This window comes from Bos indicus, chromosome 11 (assembly GCF_029378745.1).
Source record: "Bos indicus isolate NIAB-ARS_2022 breed Sahiwal x Tharparkar chromosome 11, NIAB-ARS_B.indTharparkar_mat_pri_1.0, whole genome shotgun sequence".
Classification (NCBI taxonomy): Eukaryota; Metazoa; Chordata; class Mammalia; order Artiodactyla; family Bovidae; genus Bos; species Bos indicus.
Genome location: NC_091770.1, coordinates 74,221,097 through 74,232,281, shown reverse-complemented (window position 1 = coordinate 74,232,281; position 11,185 = coordinate 74,221,097). Strand labels below are relative to the sequence as shown.

At 50.6% G+C, this 11,185-nt stretch overlaps 1 protein-coding gene across 2 annotated transcripts in view; it reads right to left on the bottom strand.

Moving 5' to 3' along the window:
- ADCY3 (adenylate cyclase 3) overlaps positions 1-11,185 on the bottom strand; it is an 84,068-nt gene that overhangs the window by 661 nt on the left and 72,222 nt on the right. For both annotated transcript variants that reach the window (XM_019970611.2, XM_070799038.1), the window contains 10 exons: positions 10,000-10,087; positions 9,052-9,168; positions 6,557-6,816; positions 6,225-6,290; positions 4,701-4,782; positions 3,610-3,768; positions 2,970-3,116; positions 2,288-2,407; positions 864-987; positions 130-254 (listed from right to left, as the gene is read on the bottom strand). In XM_019970611.2, the coding sequence (XP_019826170.2) occupies positions 130-254; positions 864-987; positions 2,288-2,407; positions 2,970-3,116; positions 3,610-3,768; positions 4,701-4,782; positions 6,225-6,290; positions 6,557-6,816; positions 9,052-9,168; positions 10,000-10,087 (1,288 nt within the window). The remainder of the gene's footprint in view (positions 1-129; positions 255-863; positions 988-2,287; positions 2,408-2,969; positions 3,117-3,609; positions 3,769-4,700; positions 4,783-6,224; positions 6,291-6,556; positions 6,817-9,051; positions 9,169-9,999; positions 10,088-11,185) is intronic.

The following is an 11,185-nucleotide window of genomic DNA, read 5'->3' as shown; positions in this document are numbered from 1 at the left end:
TACTGAGGCAGCTCTTCCCATTCTTGCTCTTTATGGCAACACTACCCGCTTAACATTCTGGGCCCACAGAACAGAGGCCACAGTGCCCAGCAACACATGCACTGTTCTGATTCTGTCCCCTGGCCTTACCTGGATGTTGCCCATGACCCCTGTGGACTCCATCCTGCTGGCTACGTTGACTGTGTTGCCCCAGATGTCATAGTGTGGTTTCCGGGCTCCAATGACCCCAGCCAGGACCCCTCCTTTGTTCATTCCTGAGGGGGAGTCACAAAATTGAGCTCAGCCACATCGCAGAAGCCACCAACTCCTCAATTTCTGCCTGACTCCAGCCACAAAGCTCCTGGTTATATAACCTGATCTCAAGCCTGACTCTTGAGTTCCCAGAGGACAGAAATCAAGTCTTCTCATCCTCACTGTGCTCAGCAGATGTCAGCCACCCTGCTGTGCTACATAATTTAGTGCAGAAGTTGCCAGTTTCTCTTGCCACCCACCTGGTACTTCAAGTCTCCTGTGACCTTGCCCAGGATTGAGAACTCCCCTCCCCAGAAGTGTATGATGGGTGATGTTAATCCTAGTGGGCAGGACTGAAGTGACAGAAGATTCCAAGGAAAGGGAGACAAACTGAAGCCCCAGCCAGATTCAGAAGGGAGGTCATCATAAACAGCATGGGACAGGAATGGCTGAGCATCACATTTTTGGTTTGATCACTGACCTAAAGACCCCTAAGGTCCCTTCAGCTCGAGAAGTGTGACCCTTCCCACCCGAAGTGCATCAGGTCTATCCAAGACCCCTCCCCTGATTTGTAGAGTCCCCTGCTTGGGGAGGAGGCGCACAGCAGGAGAGGGCGTGCTGAGGGGCCTTACCAATGCGCAGCATGAAGTTGTTGAAGGACTGGTTGTTGATGTTGGTGAGCGTGTCCTTCATGGCCAGCGCAAAATCGGCCAGATCTGCCAGGTGCTGCCAGCGCTCCTTGTCTGACTTCTCGTCCTGCACCAGAGAGTGGCTGTGAGCGCTGGGGCCAGCTGGGCGCCTTCAGCTAGCTTAGAAACACCATCCTAGACATGTGTTTTTAAGGTCATCCATAAAATGGAGATGGCTGTTGGTAAAAAGTCTACAGATAACAAATGCTAGAGAGGATGTTCAGAGAAGGAGCCCTCCTACACTGTTGGTAGGAATGTAAATTGGTTCAGCCACCACAGAGAACCATACAGAGGTGCCTCAAAAAGAGTTACCACATGATCCTGCAGTCCTGGGTATATATCTGGAGAAAACTTTTAACGATATATGCACCCCAGCGTTCATTACAGCACTGTTTACAATAGCCAAGTAGTCATGTATGGATGTGAGAGTAGGACTGTAAAAGAAAGCTGAGTGCTGAAGAATTGATGCTTTTGAATGGTGGTGTTGGAAAAGATGCTTGAGAGTCCCCTGGACAGCAAGGAGATCCAACCAGTCCATCCTAAAGGAAATCAGTCCTAAATATTTCCTAAAGGAAATATTCATTGGAAGGACTGATGCTGAAGCTCCAATACTTTGGCCACATGATGCGAAGAACTGACTCATTGGAAAAGACCCTGATGCTGGGAAAGATTGAAGGTGGGAGAAGGGGACAACAGAGGATGAGATGGATGGTATCACCGACTCAATGGACACAAGTTTGAGTAAGCTCCAGGAGTTGGTGATGGACAGGGAAGCCTGGCATGCTGCAGTCTATGGGGTCTCAAAAGAGTCGGACACAACTGAGCAACTGAACTGAAGACGTGGAAACAAATGTCCAATGACAGATGAATGAATAAAGATGTGGCACATATATACAGTGGAATACTACTCAGCCATGAAAAAAGAGCCATTTGCAGCAACATGAATGGACCTAGAGATTATCACACTAGGTCCAAAAGACAAATACCATATATCACTTTTATGTGGAATCTAAAATATTACACAGATGAACTTATCTATGAGACAGAAGCAGACTCAGAGCAGACTTGTTGCCAAGTAGGGTGGGGGAGGGATGGTTAGGAGTTTGGGATTAGCACATGCAAACTATTACACAGAGACTGGATAAACAACAAGGTCCTACTGTATAGCACAGGGAACTATTCAATATCCTGTAATAACCATAATGGAAAAGAAGATGTGAATATAACAATCATTTTGCATTTGTACCACATGGTGCTAATAGAGTACTTAATGGCAGCTACTTTTATTACACCGTTTCCCACCAGTGACGTGTGGGCTGCCTCTCTCTTGCCCCATCCATCTCCTCTAGCTACTGCTGGTTAGCTACCTTGTTGGAGCTGGTAAAGCCATTGGTGTTGACATCTGGGGTGACTCCTGAAGCTGCCATGTAGGTGCTACCAATGGTCTTGATCTTGGTGATGACCCGGAACTTGGGATTGTCCAGAAGCTGAGGCCAGTGTTAAGAGAGAATTGTCAGCAGTCAAGGGAGATGAATGAGCCAACTAAATGACAGATCTGCCCTTTTTTTTTTTTATTACAACAAACCCATGAAGCATCGAGAGATGTTTTCCTATTAAAGCTTCATTTAGCCAACATCTGCCATGTTATCCTGGGCCAGTGTCCTGATTTTCTGAGCCTCAGTTTCTACCATATTAACACAGGGATAAAAGTGCCAGTCTTGAAGTGTTGAACATGTATGTAAAAGCATTTCCCCTGGTACACAAGTTATTAATACCTGATAAATGTTTGCTGAATCTGAATTTGAGGATAAGAGGAACCAGAGGGGCCTCAGAATCTTCTTTTGGCCAGACCTTATCCTATGAACTTGTAGGTGATTTCCCAGGCTCCCACCTGGGACCCAACATTTCCAGACAACTCCAGAAGGCCATGCGCTTTGAGGAGGAATTTTTATGGGAAAACAGCAGCCAAAGTAACTCCCAAACTTCTTGGGGTGCAGTCTGGAAGGGCTGGCTTTGTGGCAGGATGCGGGGGCCAGGATAGTCACTCACAGAGTCAAAATCTGAGATGATCTCATTGAGGAAGCGTAGACACTCAATGCCACCGTTATTGATGCTCTCCTCTGTGTAGAAGTCAGCAAAATTGGGCAGGGAGGCAAACATAACTCCAATCTCATCATAAGACTGGCTGTACAGCTCCTAAAGAGAGGCAGGGCCAAAGTGCTCAAAGACAGTCTAATGACATGCTACAAAAATGAATGTCCTTCACACCCATGACATGTGCACTCAACTTTTTGGACCCACACGTCTCCCAGACTATCCTGACTGAATTAGAAAGTAGCTCATTGCAACTTTGGAAACCAAAAAAGAGCTTTGCTAGTTCCTGCCAACAGCCCCAACTCTAGGAAAGAGGGCAGTGGGAAGCTGGGAAGTGAGGCATGAGAACCACTCGGACAATCAGAGTCGACAGAAAGGTAGGCTCCGCTAAGGCCTCGTCTTCTGAAATGGGCCTCACAGAGATAATGGCTTGCGAAAACAATGTCTACGGTGGTGCTCTTCACCAAAAGAGATTCTTTCGCTTCTAATACTGTGGTGCTGTGTAGGTCCAGCCCTACCTGGACCCCCAGGCCATGTCACGAGAAGACAAAGCCAGAAGACAGCCCCATGGCTCCAGCATGGGGCCGCGCCTCACCTCATCTCTCTTCTTGGACCCCAGGAAATGGCGTGCCACGTGTTCAGGTAGCATGTTGGTGACCAAGGCTTCATTCCAGCGTCGCATCTCATAGACACGTTCCTTCTGGTCGTGGACCTCAATCTTCCACAAGAACAGTGTCCGTGCCAGCTTTTCCACCTATGGATATAGACACAGGCAAGGTGTGTGCCCTAAGCTGGCCGTTTGAGGGAGTTCTCGGGTGGTCCAGTGGTTAGGACCAGGTACTTTCACTGCTGTGGGCCTGGGTTCAGTCCCTGCTTGGGGAACTAAGATCCCATAAAGTGAAACAACAACCAAAAAAAAGTTGAAAAATGGGAACTTGAGAGGTTCCAACATGGAAAAACTGAAAGGAAGATGGAGATGGCTGGATAGCAGGGGAAATGAACCCCAGAAAGATTCATCTCATCAAAAAAGGCTACACCCTACAGCTGGGGTGAGGATCCCAGCCTCTGTGGTTACAGGAGGATGTGAGGGGCCTCCTGGGACCTCATTTTAGCTACAGATGGGCCTTGTGGGTGGTGGCAGCAGTGGGGATCTCAGTGCAGGGAAGAGAAGTCCCCATTTCCAGCAGGCTCCAGTCGCCAAGTGGCTGGAGGTGGCTGCAGTTCTCTGACAAGCCACTGGGTGGCTCCTGAGCTAATATGGAAGTAAGTCCCTTGTGTGGGTACTTCTCCTCCCTCTTCCTCTTTTTCCTTTTAACCAAAAAAAATTTCACCAGCTTCTTTCCCTTTCTGGCTCTGTAGTCAGTGTGTTAGTGACCCCCAGAGCCAGGATGAGTGGAGATCCATGAGCCCCTGGCCTAGGAAATGAGAGATTTTATCCAGGCTTTGTGCCCTACCCCCAGGCTTCCATTAGCAGGTCAGAGCAAGAGGTAAGAACTGTTGTTCTGGTATTGATACTCCTGAGGAAGAGACCAGAAAATGGCAGAGGTGGTGGCCTGACCAGGGTCACATGCCATGTGGGGTAAGGAAAACGGCATTCCCCAGGACCTTGGGTTCTTAGATCCCGGGGCTGCTTCTCAGGAGGCCCTGAGAAGTCGGTGCAGAAGGGGTGGGTGTTCAGGCACTCACGTGGCGGGAGAAGTAGTAAAAGCTCAGCATCATGACAAAGATCATCACTGTCATCGAGTACTTAGACGGCACCAGGGGCAGCCTGTGGGGCCCAGAGAATTCAGTTGAAAGTGTGCCATGCTGCCCTCTGCTGACAAGGGAGTTTTTATCCTAACGTGGCTATTCTGTTTCTTATCACCCCAGAAACCTTTCTCAGCCACTTAAGCACTTTCATATCAAGTCCAGATGCCCACTGGGCAGTAAAAATTTCTGAAATCACTGGGTTTTTGTCTTAACTGCCAGCCAACTCCTGGAAAGTTCTGGCTGCACTTGGAATCCACGTCAGGCCTTCAGAGCTGCTCCCTGGATGTTTATTATTAAATACCACATCACCTGACTGATCACAACAGTAGCCGCAACCATGTAGGAATCTGGAGAAGGGAGAGACTAACGTCTCAGTGATGAAATGAGGGCACAGTTGCACCATGCTTTTCTATAACTGTCGGCCATATTTTTGTGTGGAGCTGATTGGTATTATATGCACATACCACAATTTACATATCCTCTTAGTCTTAATTTCATTGGGGTTCTCCTTTGATTTGGATGTTTGTATGTGTGTGGCTATTATGAACAGTGCAACTGTGGACATTCTAGTACACACATCTGGGGACAAATAACATGTACATTAATTTCTCTAAGGTGTATACATAGCAGTGGAGTTACTGAGTCATAGGTCTATTTTCACCTTTACTAATTAACTCCAAATTGTTTTCTTAAATGGTTGTACCATTTATACTTCCACCAGGAATGTATGGGTCACCATAATCCATGATGTTATCAGCCTTCTTAATTTTTGCCAAACTGGTTGGTGTGTGACAGTCTTTCCTGGTGTTCTTAATTTGCATGATCCTGATTACTTGAATGCCCTTAATTTATTAGTGCCTCTTTAGACTTCTTTTGTGAAAGGCCTATTCAAGTCTTCTATCCATCTTCTCTGTTAGGTAATCTTTTTTCTTTTTTTTAAACTTACTTAAAAGTCTAGTCAAGTCACTGCATCATAACATTCTAAAACTTCAGAGCTAAGATGGGATCTTGAAGAATTCTACTGATAACCTCTTCAACAGATGACACAGACTCAGGAAAACTGGCCTGCTGAGGCCCCACAGAGAACCACTGTGGTGGGGAAAGAACCCAGGTATTCTAGTCTGAATGCCACAGGGCCCCTTCCTCCTCTGGCTTCTGAGGTCTGTCCCGCAGCTGTCACCCATGTGGCTGCTCCTTCTCTCTCCACCTCTCCAGCCTGCTCTCTATTCCACCCTCTAGACCGCTCTGCATTCTCTTCACCTCAGGAGAAGCCAGCATGGCCAGATAAGCACTAAAGTCTGCTCCAACCTCCCACAGAAACATGCTGACTTTTCGAGCTTGAACGTCCCAGACAGTGTGCCTCTGGAAGGATGAGACCCTGGGGCTTTGGCCTGTTGTATTTTGTCTCCTGAAGAAAGGGACTGGAAACGCAGGGCAGGACGGGAAAGTAGACACACTTACCTGTCAGTGCCATTGAGCCCCGAGCTGGAAAACACCTGCATCTTCTCTAAGGCCACCATCGGAAAGCTGTCGGGACAGATAACAGCACATACTTGCACCCAGCCTAACACTGAGGTGACCTGGGCCTTCCAGTCCTCAAGCAGGGACAGGATCCGTCCTGGGATTACAGCCAACCCGTCTGTGAGAAGCCACGAACCCTGATTCCCATACAAGCCTTTGATCAGCCCTAGAGACAGATGGCCAGCTCACTGCAGGCCCATGACCTTGAAGCGGGGACTGGGGAGGCGGGTGGGAGGGAGACCATGCAGATCTCCAAACAGGCTTCATCTTACTCGTGTTGCTGGAAGCGTTTGCGGTCGTAGTCGTCAAAGATGGGGCACCAGGCGTAGATGTTGATGACAGCCACGGCCCCCGCGATGAGCAGCATGAGTGTGAGCTTGACCATGTGGCTGACCTGCACCAGCATGATGGTGGCGATGAGGGACAGCACGGCCACGTAGTTGTAATACTTGGGGTTCTCCACGCAGCCATCCTCCACCTGCATCTCTGCGGTGCCGTTGGTGGGTCCTGTGTAGTACTGGAGACAGCTGAGCTGGAGGCCAGGACCATGAGTGGGTGAGGAGAGCATGGGGTGCAAGGGGACAGCAGACACCGGTAAGAAAAGGCTGGGCCGTGGCAGCTGCTACTTCCCATGGCTCCCTCAGAAGCCCCGAGCAAGAAGGGAAAGTTTACCAGGGGATAGTACTGCGAAAGTCAGTAATTTCCTGCTAAGAGCTTTACCATCATCTCTAATGATCATGAAAATTCTCTTGTGTATTCTTGAGTACTGGTACCATCATATAAGGGGCTTCCCAGGTGGCTCTAGTGGTAAAGAACTTGCCTGCCAATGCAGGTTAGACATAAGAGATGCCTGTTTGATCTTCCTGAGTCAGGAAGATCCCCTGGAGAAGGGAAGGGCAATCCACTCCAGCATTCTTGCCTGGAGAATCCCATGGACAGAGGAGCCTGGAGGGCTATAGTCCATGGGGTCGTACAGAGTCAGACACGACTGAAGCAACCTAGCACACAGCACACACACGATCATATAAAACAGGCCACCCTTGGCCAAAGTAGCAAAATTAAACAGGTGGTAAAGCCAGACTAGGAATCTGGAGTTTAGGTTTCAGGCCCAAGATGCTCTTGCCCACATCGCACTGTCGTCCCGGAGGAGCCGTGGGCCAGCCAGTCAGCAACCTCACGGTTCACTGTGAAGGCAGCCGGTCCCCGCTCAGACTCCTTTCTGGAATCTGGTTGCCAGTCCCACTGCTGGGCAGATGTGGTCAATGGAAAGTGCATCCATAAACCGAATCAGACCTACTTTGCTTCACTCTCACCCCCTGGCTCTTATCTGGCTTTGGGAAAGCCCTCAGCATGTGACTCTAGCACGGGGAAAGTCTTACACTTAGCCAGATTTTCACCCCTCCCCTGGTGACAGGACCTCCTGATGTCCTTCCAGTGTCCACGACCCTGCTAGATAGCAGTCCCCAGACCCAGACATCAGGTTTCAAGAGTTCCTGACACGCAGGAGGCCTAGGCTTTCTCTTCCCTGCACTGTGGCTCCAGCTACCTGGGCACATGTCAGGGCTCTGAACCCCATTCCTGATGAACTTGGATTGAATGGCCTAGGGCTTCTCACCTATATGCTGCCAGAATAAGTCTCCATGCTGAGTTTTCTCCTGTGTTTCAGTGTTAAAGAGAACAACGCAAATAAGGTTATATTTTTAAAAAATAGGACTCTTAAGAGAGTGCACCTAGTGCTACCAACATTGGAGGGAGCTGTGAGGCCTGGCGAGAGAATACCAGTGACGGCTCTAAGCGCCCAGTGCTCCATAACTGGCTGGTGGCTGCCCACAACTGCCCCTCTGCCCCTTCATGGAACCTGCAGGAACTGAGGAGAGCAGATCTCACGTGAGCTCATTCACTCAGTCCGACTCTTTGCCACCTCATGAACTGTAGCCCGCCAGGTTCGTCTGTCCATGGAGATTCTCCAGGCAAGAACACTGGAGTGGATTGCCATGCCCTCCAGGGGATCTTCCCAGTCCAGGGATCGAACCCATGTCTCCCGCATTGCAGGCAGATTATTTACCATCGGAGCCATCAGGGAAGCCCCAACAGAGGAGTAAATCTGCCACCAGCCTCCTGGGCTCAGTGAGGCAGCCGCCCTCGGTGACCCACTTCTGGAAGGTCTGGCCTCGCTCAGATGGATGAAGGCCCAACAGGAGTGCTCCTCTCGGGGAGCAGGTTTGCCTCCCTTGTCCTGCTGGACACCTGGCACTAGACTCACTAGGGGACACTTAGACACGAAGAAAGCTTAGAGTACAGGGCCCCTGAGCAGTGAGACATGGAGGAAGAAAAGACAGGACGGGTTCAGAACTGCTTCAGTTCTCCACTGTGTTGCAAGCTGGCTGTGTGACCTAAAACAACTGAATTAACCTCTCTAAGCATCATTTTTTCACACAAAACTACAGATGATCCTGACCTTTTGGGATTATTATATGGAGTAAATGAATCAATCTGCGTAAAGCCCCCAGCACAGGTCCTGGAGCTGGGCTCCGGGATGCGGGGAGAGCAAGGAGCTGGGCCGGGGAGAGAGGCAGTCTGGGAGGTACCCCGGGGAGATGACCCCGCTGGTCGGGATGATCAGTTAGGAACCCAAGCGCCACTCAAACCTGTGTCTAGCAGCCAGTGTGGAGAGCCGGGGGGGAGGATGGGCTGGCAACTGCTCATGCAGGTCAATTCAGAACCCTCTGAGAGCGGGCGTCCCTTCAGCAGGACAGTGGGGGCTCACCATGTCCACCACGTTTGCCATGACAAGAATGAAGATGGCCAGCATGGCCCAGGTGTTCCTGGCCCAGCGCGTCCGGTCAATCCAAGTAGAGAAGGCCACGAGCTTCTTAGGAAAGGCCTATAAGCATGGAATTTCAAGGGCCTTGAGCCTTGACAGCTTTCTCCTCTGTAGACATGGCTGCTAATCACTCTGCTTGCTCCCACACTTCCCAGCAACCTGGGAAGCCATACTGAGCGTGCGCATCAACCAAAACCCGACAGCGGCAGGCCTGAGAAGGCACGTGGGTCCCCGCTCAGCCTGCCAGTGCTGCTGACGGTGTGGGAGACACACCATGACCCAGGTATCAGAGCCCTTCCCAGAGCTGCTTGGGCATCAGCCCGGAGCCTGTGGGTGGCCCTCCAGCAGCAGTGCACTCCTGGCCTCCGGGTGGTGAAGCCAGGTCAGGGGAGTTTTCAGGGCCGGGTGACTTTGCCTGGCCCCTCCTGCCTTCCCTGGGTCAGTGTACCTAAAACCCCCAAGTTACTTGTGAGTTACCTGCTGGATTAAATTTCCTAAACTGCTGCTTTTCCCTTGTCATTCTGATCAAAACCTCTGCCTGGCACCCACTGCTTATAGGAGAAAGTCTTAATCCCTTGTGTCTGGCTTTGGGTCCTTTGCAATTGGAGCCAGTTCACCTTCCAGCCAGTCCTCTTCTGCTTTTCAACACAGGTTCCCATTTATCTTGATACAGGCTCTCTCACCCTCACGTGCTCAAGGGCCTGGACCAAAGTGGGTGCAGAGCCAATAGTGAAGGAGTCTGTCATAAACAAAAGGATGGTGCTGAACCATCGCAACAGGAGTCATCTACTTGTCAGGACCTGACAGCGCACAGCTCCATCAGCACCCGCTCTCACCGGGAGTGACACTCACTTCCAGACGCTCTGAGCCAGGAGGAGATGCGCTTCTTACCCGCGGAAAGATGGCAGCCAGCGAGCAGATTGTCAGGATCAGGAGCAGAGCCTCCCCAACCACAAAGGTCACATAGTTCGTCATGAGCCTGTAAGAGAGAACACGATGAGGAAAGGCCCAGGGGCTGGGGGCGGGGGTGGGGCGTGGGCAGGGGCTTAGTGAGCTGGGTCGGGGGCCAGGAGAGCAGAGGAAGGGAGACAGAGGGCAGACTCTCTAAGTGAGGCCAAGCCTGTACCCTAAAAGTTCCATGTGATTTCCCCTCCACACAGCTGCATGCAGGGTCTGGGGACACGCAACCCTCCCCAGCTGTAACTGTTCTTTAGAGGCATTTCCCAGAGAAGGGCAGACTTACAGATGCCCTGGGTAGAGCCCAGTAAAATCTGGGAAGGGATTCTTAGGAACAAGCCTTCTGCCACGTCACTATGATGGAAGGGGAGAGCATGGAACAGAGCAGCTTATGGCCAAGGGCTGCTGAGCTGACAGTGTTCACTGCATCCCTAGACCTTAACCCTAGGTGCAAAGTAGACAGTAAATGTTTGTGGAGTAAATGAAAGAATTTGGTCCTCACAACAATTCTGAGTTAGCCAGATATTACTATCTTCAGATCATCAGCATCCTGATCTTTCACTTTACAAGGGAGCAAACTGATGCTCCAGGAGCCCTTAGTGATGTGTCCAAGTTCATAGAACAAATAGGCGACAAGCCACACCTCGAACCTAGGACTATATGACAAGTCCAAGGCTCTTTTAAGTTCCCCAAACTGTGATCAGAACAGGGCTCCACACCTCTTCCAGTGGGGAATCCCTGAACTGGAACGAACTGCTGATCAGCTACAGGGAGAAAGCAAGGGAGAGGGCAGCCATCCTTCAGTTCAGACTTCAGCAAGGACTGGGGCAAGGATTCCACAACACCCTGCCTTGCCCTGGAGGACCTGCTGCCGTGAGAGGAGACTAGTCTATACCCAGAGCCTGAAATACGTCTTTACTAAGATGAACCAAGAAAGGGAGCAGGTGGGCCATGGTGATTGAGGTTGGAGAGCATCTCCAGCCCGTCTTCTTGTCCCAGCACCACTCAGGCCCACCCAGCCAGATGTCCATCCCCTGGACCCCTCCCTTCCTCAGCTTTCTCAGCCCTGGTGTGAGCTCCACTTTGACGCTAGTTCTATTCCAAGACCCAGGGGCAGACA